The 22,152-nt window shown below is 35.4% G+C and overlaps 1 protein-coding gene across 4 annotated transcripts in view; it reads left to right on the forward strand.

The window, feature by feature from the left end:
- Hycc1 (hyccin PI4KA lipid kinase complex subunit 1) overlaps positions 1-22,152 on the forward strand; it is a 103,445-nt gene that overhangs the window by 13,324 nt on the left and 67,969 nt on the right. For all 4 annotated transcript variants that reach the window (XR_011366881.1, XM_069996104.1, XM_069996102.1 and 1 more), the window contains exon 2: positions 16,931-17,009. Coding sequence is in view for 3 of the 4 variants with exons in the window: in XM_069996104.1 (XP_069852205.1) it covers positions 16,959-17,009 (51 nt within the window). In the remaining variant the exon portion in view is untranslated. The remainder of the gene's footprint in view (positions 1-16,930; positions 17,010-22,152) is intronic.

A 22,152-nucleotide genomic window follows, 5' to 3' on the forward strand; every position in this document is an offset into this window, starting at 1 on the left:
TTTGTACAGTCAAGATCTCTGTGTGTGTGTGTGTGTGTGTGTGTGTGTGTGTGTGTGTGTATGTGTGTGTGTGTGTGTCTCACATAGACTAGGTAAGTGCTATGTATACTATTGAGATCAAGTGGTCCAGATTTGATACTGTTATTGCTGTGCCCTAATTGTGGCATTGCTGCCATTAATAGTGTTTACTTGCATTTTTTGGTTGCAATTCCCTCCCCCCCCACACCCACCGCTTTGCCCACCATTTTCTGTGATCTCTATTGGCAGACTTCTTTATTGGTGGAAATTCATTCCAGTTTATTAAAGAGCAGTGACTCATGCTAAAACATCAACCCACAAGTTAATTGGAATTTGGCTCTCTTGACATTTCTCTTTTTCTTTGTCCCCAACATTGCAGCCAGGAAAACTGCCACCGAGAATGCAAAAGGCTTTAAGAAATTGAAGTAGAGCTGTGCTTTGGAAAGTACATTTTTGTATGCTATTATGTTTGGGAAAGTGAGAGGAAAGAGGAATTATTAATAGCTAAATGAACCATGTTTTCATTTATGTTCTTCCTCATTTTCCATATAGCATTTATTTTAATTATTTTGTTGTTTATACTCTGATTTGTCTTGATTCATTTCAAAAGGGATTTAGGGACATCAGTTCTGTTGGTTTTAGGTTTGTCTCCTTTAATAGACAGTGAATTCCTTAGGTCAGCTACTATGTCATCCAACTATAACACAGACATACAATAGTTTATGAATAAGTGGATGATACTTAAGCAGTTTAGTGTAAGAAAAGAAGAGCCAGGCTGGATGCTGATGATCCTAACTACTCAGAAGGCTGAGATATGAGAATCATGGTTCTGAGACAGCCCCAGCAGACAAATCTGAGACTCTCATCTCCAGTTAACCAGTAAAAAGTCAGAAGTGTAGGTATGGCTCAAGCAGTAGAGTGCCAGCTGTAAGTGAAAAAGCCAATTGAGACCTTGAAGCCTTGAATTCAAGTCCCATGACTGCACAAAAAAAGAAAAGAAAAGAAGAAAAGAGCCATATTTACTGTTGTATTGTTTTGATGCTGTGAGGGGCTGACTTATGTCCCCTCCTTCACCCTTAGCACCTCAGAAGGTTTCTATATTTAGCAGTAGGGTCTTTCCAGAATAATTAAGACAAAATCAGGTCAGGGTGAGCCCTGATTCGAGATGACTAGAGTCACTGGAAGGATATAAAATGTAAATAATACTATGGTTGAGAAAAAGACAGTGTGAAGTCATAGGAAGAAGGTAGCCACCTACAAGGCAAGGAGGAAGGTTGGAAACAGATCTCTCATTCATAGCTCTTAAAAGAATCAAATCTGCTGATATTTTGATCTCACACTTCTTGCCTAGAGAACTTTGAGAGCATAAATTTCTGTGTGTAATCCACTCAGTCTGTTACAACAGCCTTAGCTAAGTAATATAGATGGCTTGTGTATTGGGACCCAGCAAAATCTCCAGTGCTCTTAAGTTGCCTATTCCTACATGACAGATTGCCAAACTTAGTGCCAAAATTGAAAAACCTTTTATATATTCTAAAGAATATGAGAGATGAATACTTGCATATCTTAGTAGAGAGAGTAGTAACTGCCTCCTCTCCTATTTTCTTTCAATACAGTCAGTGACAAGCAGCTGGCTAATTCCTTATTTCAACTCAATTTGTTCAGTTTGGCAAGGAGAAAGTGTTTTTGGGCATTTGTGTTCAAGATGCTCTGCCAACAGAGTTGGTTGGGTTTTTGAAAGTAAAAAAATGGAAGAAAGCAGAATAGGATAATTTTAATATGATGTTAATTTGAGCTAGATGCATGTACATGATATTAGATACATTATTCTACCGATGTTATGATCAACAGTGGTAGCACATACCACTGTTGGTTCATAATCATTTCTTTGATTGTTTCCATACCCTTTGGTAGGCACAGTCATACTGAGCTGCTATAGGTGTTTTTGGTATTTTTTTAATATATGCTTTAGCCATAAGCTAAATATATGCACAATTTTTACCAGTGATTACTTTTTGTTGTTTTATTTATTTTTTTTTGGGGGGGGGAGTCCAGTCGTGGGGTCTGAACTCTGGGCCCGGGCGCTGTCCCTCAGCTCTTCAGCTAAAGGCTAGCGCGCTACCAATTGAGCCATAGCACCACTTCTGACTTTTTTTTTTCTGCTTATGTGGTGCTGAGGAATCAAATCCAGGGCCTCAGGCATGCAAGGCAAGTGCTCTACCACTGAGCCACCTTCCCAGCCCCTTTTTGTTGTTTTAAAATTGAGTCACATATCAATAGTTCTGTGTTTAATCAATTCTTACAGTGTTTTGAGATACTTTACTGGATATGAAGATTTTGAACATACACAAAAGTTAAGACATCTGTTCTTTTATTATTTAGATGGAATTTTACAAGTTTTGAAAGTATGGGAAACCAGATTACAGAATGGATTAAAAACCTCAGGAGAGGGCAAAATTGTGTTTATTATCCAGTAAAGTAGAACACAAAATTATGAGGAAGCATGGATTTTGATCTAATTTGGGGATTTAAACTTAAGTTGCTTCTGTACGCTTTTGGAGAATGTTTGTTGCTGGGTTGTAGCCACTGTGTGTGTGATTGATTGATGCTAGGTGTTGTGCATGGTGAGCATATACTCCACCAATGAGCTTTACTCCCAGCATTATAGTACTAGTAGTGTGGAAAATACAGAAACTATCTTCTTTAAAATCAGATGTCTACCTGTGAATAGGGAACTTTCTTCCTAGTACTCTATCATGTACTTCTTGTAACCCTATAGTTTTCAACCTGTCTGCCCTCAGAATATATGCATATATGCTCAATCAATTATATCAGTTAGCTGGGCATGGTGGTACATACCAATGTTAAAAATATATTTTGAAGCAGGGAGCCGTGGCTCATGCCTGTAATCCTAGCTACTCAGGAGGCTGAGATCTGAGGATCACGGTTCAAAGCCAGCTCAGGCAGGAAAGTCCATGAAACTCTTCTCTCCAATAAACACTCAGAAAACTGGAAGTGATGCTGTAGCTCAAGTAGTAGAGTGCTCACCTTGAGCTGAAGAGCTGAGGGACAGCGCTCAGGCCCAGAGTTCAAGCCCAACGACTGACAATAAATAAATAAATTATATATATATATATATATATATATATATATATATATAATTCTTCTTGTGATGTGATAGTTACCTAATTTTTAAAATCATAGTTAGATTTCTTTTCTTTCTTCCCTTTTTATTGTTTGTGGACAGCATATTACCACGTAGCCTAAGCTGGCCTCAAACTTGAGCTCCTCTTGCCTCAACCTTCCAAATGCTGGATTACAGAGGTATGTCACCATGCCTGGCTTCATATTAGGGATTTTTAATGGTAAAGTTTTGAGAACTACTGTTAGTATAGAAAAATAATTGGGATAAGAGCATGAGAAGTTGTATATTTCTTTTAATTATGTGCAAAGGATTTAAGTGTAGCAATGCAAAGAAAAACTTCTAATAAGGAAAAGAATTAGTGAAGATGGAAGGTAGATGTTCTGCCAAAGTGTTCGTAGTTTTGTGTTTATTTTCTCTTTTCAGTAGAAGTTTCAGCAGAACCCTTGTTTGAAACGCTATTGATTTTATTTCTCACAATTTTATCATGAGATTAGTAATCTAGAAAATGTCTAGTACTACCTTGATTTACTTTCTCCTTGTGTATGTCTCTTATTTGCTCCTTAAGGACATAGACCATATTTAACTGTTCCTTTGTCAATAGTGCAAAGTAATAAAAACACTTTTTGCATTGTAGTCAGCAAACACTCAAGGGCTTGTTGAGTTATTATTGCTGCGATTTGAATATATGGTAATATTGATTTTGCATATATAAAATATTAAATGCATTATCCATTTATATGACCTCCCAGTCTATGTTGTTTTAACCTAGTATTGTTCTCTTTCTTTGATCCTACTTTGGTTCTGCCAGTCAGTACTCTACATAAATTGTATGAGCTTGACAGGGATCAAATAACTAACCTGTCAATTTAAGGTCCTGATCTTGTGAATAAGTAAAATCATTTCTTAATCAATCCTTAATCCTTAATCAATCCTTAAACCATGCATCTTCATAATAATTGCTGTCGAGGTAATTTTTATAGTTCAAAAAATCTTTTTGGTAGTAGTAGAGCTTGAATTTAGAGTGGCTATAACTTGAGCCAGGCCTCTAGCCCTTTTTACTTTCATAATTTCATTTTAGTTATTTGGCCTTGAACCTTTTATCTCTGCCACCCAAGTAGCTGGGATTATAGTTGTGAGTTGCTGTGCATTTAGTTCTTTCTTTCTTTCTTTTTTTTGGGCTACGTATTGCTATATAACTTAGATTTGCCCTTGAAGAGCAGGAATTACAGGTGTGCATCACGATGCCTGATTTAGTTTCACAGCAATTTCATAAAATCTGTTAACATAAACTTTATAATTTTTGTGTCTTAGTTGCCAGAAATGAACTTAATGAACTTCAATTTGCAGAGGCAATATTTGAATCATTTACCATATACTGTGAATACACACACACACACACACACACACACACACACACACACACACACACACACACACACACACACACACACACACACACACACACACACACACACACACACACACACACACACACACACACACACACACACACACATTGTCAGTCATGGGGCTTGAAGTCTGGGCCTGGACGCTGTCCCTCAGCTCTTCAGCTCAAGGCTAGTGCTCTACCACTTGAGCCACACCGCCACTTCTGGTTTTCTGATGGTTTATTGGAGATGAGTCTCAGGGACTTTCCTTACCCTGTCTGGTTTTGAACTGCAATCTTCAGATCTCAGCCTCCTGAGTAGCTAGGATTACAGGCATGAGCCACCAGTGCCCGGCTTGTGAATATATTTTTAATAAGATGGCATAAACATGTATCTTTAGTTAATCATTGTTCTTTAGATTTCTACCCAATATTCCATTTTACATCATTTGTGACATTTTTATATTTAGTGAAACACATAACTTAAATCCATGGACTGAGATCTGAGGATCATGTTTCAAAGCTAGCTTGGGCATGAGTCTCTTATTTCTAATTAACCAGCAAAAAGCCCAAAGTGGAGGTGTGGCTCAAGTGGTAGAGTACCAATCATGAGCAAAATAGCTCAGGGACAAAGTATGGGTCCTGAATGCAAGCCTCAGGAGCCCCTCTTCCCCTCCACACACATGGAAAGATCAATTAATTAATAAAGAGAAGTAGCAGGAGATTGAAGTGGCCTGGTATTTTAGAGACTACGATACTCATTACATTAGGTAAGTTAGATAGATGGACATATAATAGGCTAGGGAGTTTGGTGTGGCAGATCTGACAGATCTGATGTGCTATGTTCACAGAAGAGTTGTCTTTCAGGGAGAATAGTAGGTCAGTAATGTACATGGTGCACTGAAAAGGGAGGAGAGGAGCAGCAGGAGGGCTGCCTGTTGCAGCCTAAGCAGAGGCAATAAAGGTCCAGGCTCACAGTGTTGCTGTGGAGATGGAGAGCAGATGGTAAAATTTAACAAGCAATGTGAAGGGTGAAATTTATTCCTTTATTCAACATTTATTTATTATGTGGTATATGGAATTTATGTTAATTATACCTAAACTGAACTTCGGCTGTAATCTCTAACACAGTTTTGAACTTTATAATAGTTATATAGTTTTTATTTGACAAAATGACTTCAAAATATACTATAAAATTATGTATGTATTATGAAGTTGTTAATATTTTCTGGGGGTTTTTGATTTAAAAACAATATTACAAGACTTTCAAAAATGAAAGGCAAACATTTATTCCTTAGTTTTCCTAAGTATTTTATAGATTATATGATTAACAAATTGAAAGGCAGTCACTTAATCATATGTGGAAGAAATCTTCTGGCAAGAAAAGGGAAGTTTCTTGATCAGACAGCTTTAATTTTAATCTTTTGTTTTGTTCTGAAACGCTAGGACCTAGGTGTTTGGAACCCAGGATCTTGTGGATTCTAGGCAAGTACTCTACCACTGAGCTATACTCCCAACTGGAGAGAGCTATATTTTTGAAGAAAACTTGCATTTATAGTCTTGAATGGTTACAAATGTTCTAATGCATAAAAAAGCCACTAGTCTTGCACTATGACTTTGTATCATAGGTTTTTTTAACAGCTTGTAAATATGAGTTCTACATCAAACAATGCTTAAAGTAGGTGTTAGAAAGTTTCAAAGAAACTGAAAAGTACTTTAAGTTCAAAGTCATTTTCTCTAGTTAAAGCTGAATATAAATTATGTATGAATCCACTCAAAGAACCACCTAAGCCATCCTTATAAGAATGTGTTCTTTAAGTAATGGTGATTGCTATATAATAGTTTGCATGTTGGAATAGTCAATCATCATGTTACAAGTAACTTACATCTCAGTTTGTTGATGAGAACGTTAAATGTGAAATTTCACCATTAACACTATTGTCTTCATTTACAATAAGCTGTAATAGATTTTTCTTACCTTATAATTGTAAATTTTATTTGGTTTACCTATACCATTGCTTTCATTAATCTCTTCATTACAGCTTAGAAAACTTGGCCTTCAGTGATTTTTATTTCATTGAAATAATTTTGTTTTCTGTATTATCTTCCTGGATACTAGGTTCTTTTTGATCATTTATAGACACATTTAATTGCTTTTCTCTTTGATATTTATCCTATCTAACTCATAGATTTCTAATTCGTAGACTTCCATTCCTTTCTCATATGAGTATGTTAAGATATGAATTTTTATCATGTATATATAATTTGTTTGAAGCTCTTATAGTTAGACTGTATCCACTTTGGGAAAAATCATTTTTCTGTTATTGTACTATTACTTGCACATGGATGACTTTATAGAATGTCTTTAACTCTAATTCCCTGCTCTTTCCTCTAATATACATTCCTTGCTTCCAGGATAACTTTTATTTCATGCTATTATGTTACTAATTAATGAAATAAATACATATTAAAAGTTAAAAATGGAGCCGGGCAGCTGTGGCTCATGCCTGTAATCATAGCTACTCACGAGACTGAGATCTGAGGATCATGGTTCAAAGCCAGCCTGAGCAGGAATGTCCATGAGACTCCTATCTCCAATTAATCAGCAAAAAAAACATAAGCAGAGGAGTGATTCAAATGGAGTACCAACCTTGAACAAAAATGTGAAGAGACAGCACCCAGGCCTTGAGTTCAAGCCCCAGTACTGGCACAATAAAAAAATAAATAAATAAAAATAAATAAATAAATGGAAAAAATTCTGGAATTCAGGGCCCAAATGAGCAAGGATTTCTAAGTATGTTCTTTTTTTTTCATTCACTGAATAAATGTTTATATATCTGTTACTTGTGAGCCAATTTAACAAGGCTACGTTGTAACTTAGAAGGTAAAAGCCTGATTGTTTACACGAGTAACCTAATTTAGAAGCTGTTTGTATGAAAAAGATTTTGAGGATTTTGCTCATTCTAAGCCCTATATGAACTCTGTCATATTTGATTACTAAGGAAAATGATCAGTTTTTAGGTTTCTTGGACTGGAGGTGTGACTCAAGTGGTAGAGTGTCAGCTGTGAGTGTTCTGGATTTTGACATTAAATTAATAAAAATTATATGTTTAAAAAATATAAACATTATGAAAGTAGCCTGTATATTCATCCTGTGCTTTGAGGCAGTCTGGGTATTGATAATATGGATTTTAAGGTCTTGTACATGAATTTCTCACTGTAATATTGAAGTGCTACATAGTGAAAATGTTTATAATAAGTTTTATTTTGTATTTCACATTCTATTCACCTTGCTTTCAATTTATTTATTTATTTAGTCGGTCGTGGGGCTTGAACTCTGGGCTTGGGCGTTGTCCCTCAGCTCTTCAGCTCAAGGCTAGCGCTCTATCACTTGAGCTACAGCACCACTTCCAGTTTTCTGGTGGTTTATTGGAGATAAGAGTTTCATGGACTTTCCTGCCCAGGCTGGCTTCGAACTGTGATTCTCAGCTCTCAGCCTCCTGAATAGCTAGGATTACAGGCGTGAGCCACTGGTGCCCGGCTTGAATAATTTATTTTTATAGGAAGATGTTGGATGAACAGAGACTTTAAAATTAGCTTATTCACTAATTTTCCTTAGTTTAACTTAAACCATCTCAGACAGCTGAAAAAATTTTAAGACATTATTAAAAAACTTTGAAATTTTATGGTTTCTCTTACTAACTTACTTTTTACTGAAATTCCCAATTATAGATTGTTATTCTATCAACCCTAAGTTCTATGTGTTTATTTTGAACAAATTTTAATAATTACATAAAAATTAAAGATTTAATACAGCAAACAAAAATCAAGACATTGTTTGTCTTGATTAAAAAGTTAAATAAAATCGTTTGATATCTGGTATAATTCTGTGGAGCTGGCATCAGGATTATATGCAATAAGAGTGTTTATACTTAATAAATTTAAAACATTTATATAAAATAATGACAGTTGGTATATTTGCTCTGTTGATTAAAATTATAGTTATTAAAATTATGGTTATTGGTCAGCGAGTTTTGTTTTGTTCTGTGGCTATGGACTTCTCCAAATTTTGAATTCTAGCCAACCATTTCACAATGCCTGTTATTGTTACCATCGTGACTAAACAAAATAAGGAAGTATACATCAGTAGAATGTGATCCCCTTAACTTGAGAATTCAGTGATTGTTTAAAATGTCCTGTTAACAATGAGTTGTCACAGAAAAATAATCTGATTCCTTGATGGCAGGACTAGGTTGTTGATTTACTTAATACCCTCCAATGCCTGGTGCAAAAATGGCATATTCTAAATGTTTGGTTATCTCTTGCTGCTTATCAAATCATCCTCAAACTTAATGGGTTCTAGTAGCAACTATTTTCTCTCATAAATATGATGTGTAGTGAATTTAGCCTGGTAGATCTGCAGTTTCTTGGTAGTTGAAGCTGTAGTCATCTAGAGGCTTGAGTTGGCTGGGATGTCTAAGTTGGTGCTTGGTACTGCTCTCAGCTGACTTCAGCAGGGTCCTCCATGGCTGTTCCATGCAACCTTCCATGGTGATCTTGCCTCATAAAGAATGACAGCTGGGGGGCTGGGAAGATGGCTCAGTGGTAGAGTGCTTGCCTTGCATGCATGAGGCCCTGGGTTCGATTCCTCAGCACCATATAAGCAGAAAAAGCCTGAAGTGGGTGCTGTGGCTCAAGTGATAGAGCGCTAGTCTTGAGCTGAAGAGCTGAGGGACAGCACTCAGGCCCAGAGTTCAGGCCCCACAACTGACCAAAAAACAAAAAAAGAATGACAGCTGGACTTGAAAAGGAAGGAAATACTGATATATGAAGGAAGAAACTGTAGATTTCTTAAGATGCATTTACAGGCATCCTGCTACTGTATTTATTATGTTTCTCCTCCTCCTCTTATTTTTCTTTGATACTGCTGTTTAAACTTACAGTTTTGCACTTGGTAGACAAACACTAACACTTGAGCCACATCTCCAGCCCTTTTTCCTTTAGTTAATCTTTAGAGAGGTTATTGCTTTTTCTTGCTCTGGTCTGGATTATGATACTTCTACTATATCTCCCATTTAGCTGTCTTGACAGGTACCTAACACCATGTCCAGATCTTTTTTTTTTTTAGCTGGGTCCTGGAAAGCTTTGGATGGGCTGGCCTTGGATCTCAGTCTTCTTAATTTCTCTTCTAGAGTAGCTGGGGTTACAGGCATGAGTCAATATGCTTGCTTAAAAAAAACAAAAGACAAACAGGATCTCATTATGTAAGTATCCCAGGCTGGCCTGTAACTCATAAACCTCTTATCTCAGCCTCATGAGTTTCAGGTGTACATTTCAGGTGTACATGCCTGGATAAATGTACTAACAATGAAATGCAATGAAGTACCCTATACTGGATTCCATGATTCAATAAGAACAATAATGAAACACCTGATGAGATCCTAATAAAGTATTTGAGAGTTTCTTGGTCTTGTTTTTCATGACTATCAGGTTTTTATTTTTTAAATTTTATTTTGTGTTAGTCCTGAGGCTTGAATTCAGGACCTGAGTGCTCTCCCTGGGCTTTTTTTGCTCAAAATTAGTGCTCAACCAGTTGAGTCACAGCTCCACTTTCAGCTTTTTGGTGGTTAATTGAATGTAAGAGTCTCATGGACTTTTTTGACTGGGCTGGCTTTGAACTGAATTCTCAGGTCTCAGCCTGAGCGGCTAGGATTATAGAGATAAGTCATCAGCACTCAGCCAGTTTTGATTTTGGGTTTATCAGTGGAAAGAATATCATAGAAGTACCCCTCTCATATATTGTATATGATATTCATATGATTTTATATCTGATTTTACCATCTTTGATCACAATAGTATTTACCAGTTTACGCCACTATACACTTGCTATACTTCCCATACTCTTTAATTTGGGTTTCTTTTTTTAATTTTTATTTTTTATTGTGAAAATACTATACAGAGGGGTTACAATTACATGGGCAAGATAATGAGTACATTTCTTATCAAGCATTGTAGCCTCCTCCTTTGTTTACCCTTCCCATGCCATCCTCCCCTCACCCTCACCCAATCCTCCCCCCCCCCACCAAAGTTGTAAAATTCGTTTTCGACATAACGACTTGTACGTCTCATTGTTGCAATGGGTCCACCTGTATCCCTATAACAACATCAAATACAGTGAAATCAGGGGTTATACCGTGGGGGAGGGACATGCAAAGCAACAAAGAAATAATCTTATAAATGTGTTAGAAACAATTACATGAAAGAAAAAAAATTTGAATACATATCTTAGGGTTCATTTCCCTAACATCAACTTATCTGACCTTTTCTGCTTGACTCAGCCATACACTAGTTATTGCAAATAAGGGAAACCATGGGACCTATGTTCCTTTGGGCCTGGCTTACTTCACTTAATATAATTTTTTTCCAGTCTTTCCATTTCCTAACAAATGGGGTAATGTCATTCTTTCTGATGGAGGCATAGAATTCCATTGTGTATATATACCACATATTCTTGATCCATTCATCTACTGAGGGGCATCTGGGTTGGTTCCATATCTTAGCTATGGTAAATAATGCTGCAATAAACATAGTTGTGCTGGTAGCTTTAGTGTGGTCTTATTTGTGAACATTTGGGTAAATGCCCAAAAGTGGGATTGCTGGGTCATAGAGGAGCTCTATGTGGAGTCTTTTGAGGAACCTCCATACTGCTTTCCAAAGTGGTTGAACAAGTTTACACTCCCACCAACAATGCAGTAGAGTTCCCTTCTGTCCACATCCCCTCCAGTATCTGTTGTTATTAGAGTTCTTGACTCTAGCCATTCTAACTGGGGTGAGGTGGTATCTCAATGTTGTTTTGATTTGCATTTCTTTTATTGCTAGGAAGGTTGAGCATTTCTTCATGTGTCTATTGGCCATCCTTCTTTCCTCTTCAGAGAAGTTTCTCTTTAAGTCTTTAGCCCACTTATTTATTGGGCAGTTGTTTCTTTGGAAATTTGTTGTTGGGGGATTTAATTTTTTGAGTTCCAAGTATATTTTAGATATGAGACCCTTGTCTGTTGTATGGCTAGTGAAGATCTTCTCCCAATCTGTGGGCTTTCTATTGATCTTGCTAGCTATGTCCTTTGCCATGCAGAAGCTCTGCAATTTCATGCAATCCCATTTGTCCAACCTTTCTTTGATTTGTTGTGTTTCAGGGTCTCTATTAAGAAAATTTTGGCCTGTGCCAAGAAGACCTAGGGTTTCTCCTATTCCATCCTGTAATATTTTCAGAGTGTCTACTTTGACTCCGATGTCTTTGATCCATTTGGAGTTGATTCTGGTGCAGGGTGATATATAAGGATCTAGCTTTAGTTTTCTACAAGTAGTTAACCAATTTTGCCAGCACCATTTACTGAAGAGGCTGTCTTTCTTCCATTCTATTTTTAGCTCCCTTATCGAAGATTAGATGACTATAGGTCTGTAGGTTCATTTCTGGGTTTTTAATTCTATTCCATTGGTCCTGAGGTCTGTTCTTGTTCCAGTACCAAGCTGTTTTGATTACTATAGCTTTATAGTAGAGTTTGCCCATACTCTTTAATTTGGAAGTGAATCACTGTCCAACCACCTTCAATGGAGAAGTTGCCTTCTGAAGAGTGTATCTACATTTATTCATGTTTTATTTGTATTCTGTAAAGAAGTTTCATTTCTTACTTATTTAGCTATTAATTACATAAAGTCTCATATATTTATACTTTTGGTTATAAGTCAACATTACATTATTTGTTATATTCTAATTATTCAGCATGGGCCAAATGTTTGAAAACAACTTGACTCTTTATGATCATAAGATTGAGTAGATGAGGCAGCAAGAAAGACAATATTGATGGAAGAGAGTTCCAGGAATTAAGAGATTAGGGTAAGAAAAAAGTCATTTAGGACTTTATTAGGCATAGCATGAAAGAGTAATAGTGTCACAGAAGCTAACATATAGAGAGGAAGAAGAACAGAGCAGGTGTGGAGGGGGATGGACTGATCAATATTAGTTTGAAGCAGGGAGAGGGAGAATGTTCTGGAATGATATTACAAAGGGAGGAGAAAGAAAAAACAAAAAGAAGAAAGGCAATTATTCTTGGCACTCTGGTATTTGAGCTCAGTCTCTTGCTCTTGGTAGTCCAGTGTTATAACAATCTCTAGTCCTTTTTGCTTTAGGTTATTTTTGGATAGGACCTCCTTCATTGCCTAGGACCAAATTTAGACTGTGATCCTCCTACATATGGCCTCCTGAGTAGCTGGGATTACAGGTTTGAGCCAATGTGCTTGGCCTGGCAATCTCTTTAAGAAGGCTTCAGGCAGGGAAAGAAAAAAGAAAAGAAAAGAAAAGAAAAGAAATCAACTATCACATCTAGTGAAGATGCTGAGTGTTTCACTATGTTGTTAATTCCAGAGGACACCATGGAGATACTTCCTCATCCCAGGATGTGCAAAGAGATATGGGAATATGTGTGTGGGAGAGATGGGTGTGGTCTGGAGGTCTATAGCTTTTTGTAGTATCTGGCATCAGCAGGATGAAGGAAATTATAACTGTAGTACTAGTGGATTTAGGCAGATGGTGGTAAGACTGACAGTTTCTGGATGGGAGGCACTTCTCTGATTCCTTTGCTCTCTTGCAAAGCTGCTAAACAAGCAAACTCTAAAGACGTTAATATTCATTTCTGCATTCATGGAAAACTCTTCCTGAATACAAAGAGGATAATGCGTTTGACCTCTATCAGGTAGAAGATAAGAGGCTTAGATTACTAGTGAACAATGTACATACAGAAAAATGCACAAGTCATATGTATATGCCCTGATGAATTTCCACCAAATGTATGTACTTTTCCTATGGACATTCCCGAACATGTTTCAGAGTGCATCAATGCACATTTTTATTGTGGATATTTTTGTGAATTAAATTGTTGGTACATAGAACATATATGTATTACAATTTAGAGGATATGAACTGTCAGAGTTCCAAAATGCTGTACTAATTTACATTCATTATGTGCAAGTACTCTGATCATTCTTTGTCTTTTCAACACTTGGTATTATCTGTCTTTTATTCCAGCCCTGCTTTGGAGTATATGTGTATTTGTGTGTTCATGTGTGTGTTTGCACAGTGAAATTTACTGCATGTCTTAATATATTTTTTAACAAAGTTGAGCACCTTTTTATGTGTTGTTTCCACCTTATTAAGTTTTTTTTTCTATTGTGTTTTCTGCCTTTTTCTTAACAATTTGTAAGTATTCTTTATATGATCTGTTTATGAGACTGTCATATATATGACATATGTGACTAGTATATACAATTATGAATAACTTCTATTTTGTTACTCTGCATTTTAAAATTTAACCCTCACAGTAATTCTAAGAAATAGTTTTTTTTATGATTATCCCTTTTTCATTGATGAAAAGATAAGTAAGTACCTTGCCCCAAATTATAATAAAAGTAAGCAATAGAATCAAGGTTTTTGGCAGTTCTGCCACAGTTTCTGCTATAGTAAAATATTGATGGAAATTAAGAAACTTAATGTAGAATTTGTACCTCAGCAGCTAAGAAGTATAAAGTTTTTCTCCATAAAACAAGTTTCTAGGTTTACTCTTATATAGATGGATTCATTTAGAAAAGGAGATGATACAGTTTTTACTTGAGATGAAATTTTGTTAAAAACACAACAAATCAAAGACAGGTTGGACAAATGGGATTGCATGAAATTGCAGAGCTTCTGCATGGCAAAGGACATAGCTAGCAAGATCAATAGAAAGCCCACAGATTGGGAGAAGATCTTTACTAGCCATAAACAGACAAGGGTCTCATATCTAAAATATACCTGGAACTCAAAAAATTAAATCCCCCAACAATAAATCTCCAAAGAAACAACTGCCCAATAAATAAGTGGACTAAAAACTGAAAGAGAAACTTCTCTGAAGAGGAAAGAAGGATGGCCAATAGACACATGAAGAAATGCTCAACATCTCTAGCCATAAAAGAAATGCAAATCATTAACTAGGGATGCAGGTGGACCCATTGCAACAATGATATGTACAAGTCGTTATGTCAAAAAATGAACTTTACAACTTTGGTGGGAGGGGGGACGATCGGGTGGGGGGAGTTTGGGAAGGGATGGGAAGGGGAAATAATGAGGAGGCAACAATGCTTGATAAGAAATGTACTCATCATCTTGCCCATGTAATTGTAACCCCTCTGTATGGTATTTTCACAATAAAAAAAAAGAAATTAAAAAAAATTTTTAAAAAGAAATGCAAATCAAAACAACATTGACATACCACCTGACCCCAGTTAGAATGGCTATAATCAAGAACTCTAAAGACAACAGATGCTGGAGGGGATATGGACAGAAGGGAAACTTACTGCATTGTTGGTGGGAGTGTAAACTTGTTCAACCACTTTGGAAAGTAGTATGGAGGTTCCTCAAAAGACTCCACATAGAGCTCCCCTATAACCCAGCAAGCCCACTTTTGGGCATTTACCGAAATGATCACAAACAAGACCATACTAAAGCTATCAACACAACTATGTTTATTGCAGCATTATTTACCATAGCTAAGATATGGAACCAACCCAGATGCCCCTCAGTAGATGAATGGATCAAGAAAATGTGATCTATATACACAATGGAATTCTATGCCTCCATCAGAAAGAATGACATTACCCCATTTGTTAGGAAATGGAAAGACTTAGAAAAAATTATATTAAATGAAGTAAGCCAGGCCCAAAGGAACATAGGTCCCATGGTTTCCCTTATTTGCAATAACTAGTGTATGGCTGAGTCAAGCAGAAAAGGTCAGATAAGTTGATGTTAGGTGAAATGAACCCCAAGATAATGATTCAAATGTTTGTTTCTTTCTTGCGATCATTTCTAACATATTTATAAGATTATTTCTTTGTTGCTTTGTATGTCCCTTCCCCATGGTATAACCCCAGTTTTCACTGTATTTGATGTTGGTATAATTTGTCGAGGAGAAGGGAAAAAACAAATTATTTAAATAGGGATACAGGTGGACCCATTGCAACAATGACATGTACAAAATGTTATGTTGAAAAACAAACTTTACAACTTTGGTGGGGGACAAGGGGGAGCACCGAGGGGGGGGGTTGGAAGGGAGATGGGAAGGGATGGGAAGGGGAAACAAAGGAGGAGACAACAATGCTTGATACGAAATGTATTCATTACCTTACCCATGTAATTGTAACCCCTCTGTATAGTATTTTCACAATAATAATAAAAAAGAAATGCTGTATATTTCATTTAGCTTGCTTTTATTTCATGTTTATATTTAAGGAAAGACCAGCCCTCTGAATAAATATTGTTGAATAGAATCAGTATCCTAGGTATTGTCTCTTTTACTTTTTAAAAACTAATATTAATCTAGCAAGGCAAGTGGCTAGCCTTGATAACTGTCAAAGTAAAGAACTGGAAAATAAATTTAAGTCATTTTAATGCCAATACTCTTAGGCTAATTTTGAGTGAATCTCTTTTTATATTTGCGTTGTTTCTGAATGTCTTATGAAAATTTACTATGAATGATCTCTTTGAAATTATTTAATTAAAAGTGTGGAAAATTTTCATTGTATGTTTTAGCTGGCATTCCGGAGAGTTGAATAAAAAATTTTGAGCTACTTTCATCATACTATATTTATAATTTTGTTAAAATTCTTGTTTTTAAGACTGGGTGCCAATGGCTCACATCTGTAATACTAGCTACTCAGGAGGCTGAGATTGAAGGAGGATTGAGGTTTGAAGCCAGCCAGAAAAGACTGAGACTTGTGTGTGTGTGTTTGTGTGTGTGTGTCGGTTGTGAAACTTGAACTCTGGGCCTAGGTGCTGTCCCTCAGCTCTTCAGCTCAAGATGAGCACTCTACCACTTGAACTACAGCACCACTTCTGGTTTTCTAGTGGTTTATTGGAGATAAGAGTCTCAAGGACTTTTCTTCCCCAGGCTGGCTTTGAACTGAGATGCTCAGATCTCAGTCTCCTGAAGAGCTAGGATTACAGGCGTGAGCCACCGGTGCCGGGCTTGAGATTCTTATCTCTGATTAACCACCAAAAATTGAAAGTGAAGCTATGACTCTAGTGGTAGAGTGCTAATCAAGCATAAAAGATCAAGGATAGCATCTAGGCCCTAAGTTAAAGTCCCAGCACAGGCACACACACATGCATGTTAAAATTCTTTTATTTATGACTTGTTTGTACTCACTGGTTTTAAAATGAATGGGTAATTTATATTGGAAAATATGTCAATTTCAAAATAAAAGATAACTTCAAAGAGTACTTCTATACATAGTTATCTGATCATAACTAAAATATATTCAGATTTGTAACATTTTTCTATGGTAATTTTCAGGTTGAAGGTTTGGAACAGATGTGGAAAGATGTTCACTTCAGAGAAAGGGATTGTGGAGGAATGGTTATCAGAGTATAAGGTAATATTGACTTGCTTTAATAATTGTATTCTAAAGAAAGTTGTTTTAAAATTTTATGACTGAAAAACTAGCCATGAAAGAAGAATGTTCTAATATATCTGAATGGGGATCTATTTAGTAATCATTTCTAGTAAATTAATTCCTTGTTCTTCCAAACTGTTCAAAGGGTTCATTCATTAGTTTGTTTATTCTCTCTGGGTACCACCACCAAGAATGGTTATGAATGTTGATGTCACTCTCTAATGATGATCAATGATTTATTGTCAAAATATCCTTCCCAGAGTGGGAGTAAGGGCAATGGAACTGGCCCTGATTAACAATGAGGAGATGATGGAAAGATATCTGCCCAACTTTTTACTCATGAGTCTTTCATTGGCTACCTCAATATTTATGTAGAACCTTTGATTCAATGCTGAAAAAGTAAAATTTATATGCTTTTTTTCTCATTACTTCTCTATGATAGTTAAAATTATATTTCTTAAACCAACCAATTCATTTTTTCTGTTCTTATGGTGACATGTAATTAGGGGAAATTCATGATCATAGACCACAGAAGTTAAGAAATGGGCAGCAAGTTCCTTTGTTTCCCCTGCCTAACCCCTCTATATGGTATTTTCACAATAAAAAAAAAAGAAATGGGCAGCAAATGTCACTTTGATTTTGTCTGGTCCAATCAACCTAAGATATTGGGGACAAACATCCAGCATAGTATCAAATTTACAGGTTTGATAAAATAAGAGAGACTTCATACAACAGTTGTAATGGGTATATCTCATCAGACAAAAGAGAAAGTTAGTACTGCTTTTGGAAGGATAGTACTCAAAACAAAGCAGAGCTGTATGTAATGGGGTAAACTTTAAAGAGGACCCTGGATCCTATTGTCCTGAAGATATAAAGGTAACATGGATTTGGAATTTGTGTTCAGAAACCCTTTATCTGAAGCCCTTGTAGTTATAATGGAAACCAAAACCTCTTGTCTATGTCAGAATGACTTAAGAGTCTGCAGACAAGTAGAGTTTTTCATTCTTACTGATACATGTTCAAACAACAAAATTTTGATAATCTACGATTTTAGACAACAAGTCTTCTTAGTGAAAAAGAAATATAGTAGTTTCTCTAAAAAAAATAAAAGAGGTGGTTATGAAATTTTTTAGTTGGAGTATGTCCTTAGTAGAGGCAATATTTTCTAGGTTAGGTAGATTTTAGCTTTCTCAGCTTTTATTAATCATGAATTGAGCATCTTTCTGTGTACTCTATAAGTTATCATGAAGTAATGTGAATACTATAAAGGTTCAGTGTCTATAGTACTTTCTATGTATTACTAACTGTATGATTAGATTTTTGTATGTGCATCTCTCCTACTTATGTTAAAGTTTTTTTCCTGCTTCAAAGGACTTTAATATGGTTTGCTACACAGTTTCATGATTTTTGTGTGTGTATGGCAGGTTGATGATGGAATTGTTAAGTTTAATGATTATCATTTCTTTGTACGGAACTCCTATATTTAGTAGTGAAGTCAAATTTTCAAAAAGCAAATATATCATTCCTTAAGATGAGAGGTATAGAAAGAAGATATGTTAAAGGCAGAGAGGGGCAGTCACAAGGTAGGGATTACCTACGAAGGCAAATAACTGAAAATCATGACTGCTTCTCTTCCTTATCCATCTGTTTGTTTATTCTTTCTCACTAATACCCTGGGATAGAGACACGGTAGCAAGTGCAGTGGGGAGAAAAAAAGAATAGTCTAGCAATATTGACAGTGATATGCCTTTAAGCTGAAGAAAGAGAATGGGTAGTTGGGGAGAAAGGCTACAAAACCGGCAAGTACAGGAGCTACCTAGAGACGTTGTATTGGTAGATTGGTTATATTAGTTAATAAGTTAATTGGGTAAAAAGCATAGATACTGAGGATGATGGAATTATGTTCCTGTCTGAGAAAAGAATTACAAACATGGAATGGGTATGATTGTCTAGAAATAAGGTGTTAGATTGGAATTGAAAGAGTCAATATGAATCTATAGGTTCTAAATTTGTATACGATACACATATGTGTAGGTACATGCATGGATGCATATATTTCCTAGCATTGTTCACAGAGAGGACACAGAAATTGGCATCTCAGTAGCAATGAGTGCTCCAAGCACCTAGGTCTTGTTTTATAAATACCATCTTTCACTTAAAAAAAAAAATAACCAAGGAGGGTGGGAGTGTAATTGTAGAGATGGAAGAAAGGTATGGTAGGGGAAAAACAAAGGAGGAGGCAACAATGCTTGATAAGAAATGTACTCATTACCTTGCTCATGTAACTGTAACCCCTCTGTACAATATTTTCACAATAAAAAACTTACAAGAAAACCAAGGTATGAATGCATAAAAGTATTATCTAGCTATTTTTTCATTAAGGCATATATTATTGTAATTTGGGTAGCAATATATTATTAAGATTCTAAATAAAATTATTGCAATGGTAAGGAGGATACTTTATCATTGGGAAGAGGAAGTGAAATGACAAGCTACATGGAACTAAAAAAATTTAGTTTCTCCCTAAGCTCTCAGGTTTAATTGCATTCAGTTTTCAATCAACAAATCATTGAAAAGACATAAATTAAACTATTTACAAAATCTTAATATGAAAGCCTTGTTTAATCATTGTTGATATAAAAAATGGGAATTTTAAATGAGTGTTTTAAATTATCTTCAAGTTATATTATAACTAGCTCCAGGCAAGGTACTTCCTATTTCTTGGTTAGTTTGGTAGGCCTTTGTGAAAATGATTTTGAATGTTAATTCTGATTCGTGTTAATATGAGTGTGCTTAATAAAGAGAACAAGATTATCTAGGCTAAATCAGCAATATACCAGAGGTAACATAAGGTAGAAAAAAGCTTGAGAACAAATCTGCTCAAGTACTTTGGAAATTAGAGTATGTTGTCTTTTGAAAATATCATGATGTTAAAATAATACATAGTTACAAAGTTTAAGAAAGGAAGTTTTGAGATATGTACATACTTTTACAAAGGTCTGTTTGGTTTAATACAACTATGGTGCTAATAAAGACAAGATCATCATGATCAGTTAAGCAGGTAAGAGTCAGCTACCTCTGAATCCTGACTCACCTACTAGTTTGTTTTAGTTTTTTGGCTTTGGGCAAATTGTATAGGCTCTCCAGGCCTCAGTACCTTCAGAAAAAATTGAAATTGAAGTTGATTTTATCTTTACGTTGTTCTGTGGTTGCAGTTTGAACTCTGAACCTCATAATATTACTCAACAATCTCTCAAAAACACAGAAACAATATAATTTTCTTTGTGCAAATTTAAAAAATTTAAAATATTTGCCCTTAGAGAAGCTATTCATTCTCTAACTAGTTAGTTTTTCCAATTACTGTTTACCTTATCTGTCAACAGTGATTAATATTTAAGATTTTATTAGTAATATCTATTTTTTCAATGACTCAGTTGTACAATATTAACTTTTAGATTGTTTTATGTTTTTCTTCATGCTGTGTACACATTTATCTAACAGATGTCTAGATGCCTAATTTTCCTTTTTCTTACAGTCACTGTGTTGCAATATGTTACTTAAAATCCAGTCTTATGTATGATATTGTTGAACAGGGCTGTTTTACTTATTGGTTTTTCACCCATCTGTCCATCTTCATTAATTCTCTTTCATGCAACCCATATCACTTTACATTTTTGAAAATCCATCTGCCCAAATGATACTTCAGTGTGAAACATCCATCTTCAATTTTTTTCCAAGAACATTTCAACACAATTTCCCATTATTACTTTTTATTTCCACTTCAGCCTCTAAAGCCTAAGAAACTGTAGCTGGTAATTAAGAAGGCCAATACCTTGGAATTAATATACTACTAATATACTAGTGGAAATTTAAACAGTACTTAATTTTATTTGGCCTTTTTAGATCTTAAGTATTTTCAAAGCACCATTTGTAAACATAATAGCTATATCCCCTCCCCATCTACAGACAAAAGTGATATATTCCACATCCATAAGTTGAAATAATGAGATAGAATTATGATTAAAATGTAATAGTCACTGTACTGATTTTTAAAGATACTCTTCCTCTCATTTAGCTATAGTAGACTCAGTCCTGGATAGTTTCTAGATCTTGACTTTTCAAAAAGAGCTGTCTTTTTGCCCTTGGCTATTTTACTTGTAAATTTTTAAAAATTTTTATTTGAATTCACTTATTCTTAAATTTTCCATTCTTAAATTTTGCATCATTCTCTATATATTAGATGTTTAATGTGTTATGTAGACTATATATTTTATGCATATAATTTAGATTCATTTATATTCAAGGGATTAGAAATCTATTCTTGACTACTACTCCCTTTTATATAAATTTCTCCAGTATTACATTACTCTTGATCAAATAACGGAAATGGAATGTTGCCTGGAGATCTTCTGTTACTTGCTTTTGAAATATTGAAGAATGCTCTAATCTCTTCTCTATGTGAACAGTGCAGTGAACATACTTTTTTGTTCTGGAGAATGGGGAAAGGTTCCCATTTACTTACTATTCTGGCAAACAGAACTCTCTTACATTAGAAAAATCTATTCTCTTACATAACCTAAAATAAATTATGACTTATTTTTAAGAAATCTTCTGGAGTGCAAAGAGTGGCAGTTTTTATTTCTTGTTCTCTTCCTCAGCATGTGTGAGTGTGAGGCTTTGGCTGGGTGATGTGGATGGCTTTGTACCCCTAGAAGCTCACAGCAAAGTAAAAATGTATCAAATATCCTTATTATAAAATTTTTCATAGTTTATTTCTTTATGCCTACTTATGCACAAAACCCATGTTAACTGATGAAATGATAGGTTATAAGCTATATAAGAAATAGTGACTGAGGAATATCTTGAAATATGATGTTGATTAAAGGCAGGAAGGAATCTGGGTGAAAAAGAAAAATGACTTACGAGACAGATATCCTTATAACAAGAGTTATGCTTTAGAAGGATAGGCGATGATGATGATGATGATGATGATGATGATGATGATGATGATGATGATGATGAAAAAAATTAGTTTACTGCTTTTTTTTCCACCCAAAGCTGTATCTTTTCAGTCCTCTGTCCTCTCTAGTCATAGTTTTCTGTCTAGATAGGTGGTGCTGGC

This window comes from Dipodomys merriami, unplaced genomic scaffold, assembly GCF_024711535.1.
Source record: "Dipodomys merriami isolate MVZ:Mamm:240054 unplaced genomic scaffold, mDipMer1.0.p SCAF_5, whole genome shotgun sequence".
Lineage (NCBI taxonomy): Eukaryota > Metazoa > Chordata > Mammalia > Rodentia > Heteromyidae > Dipodomys > Dipodomys merriami.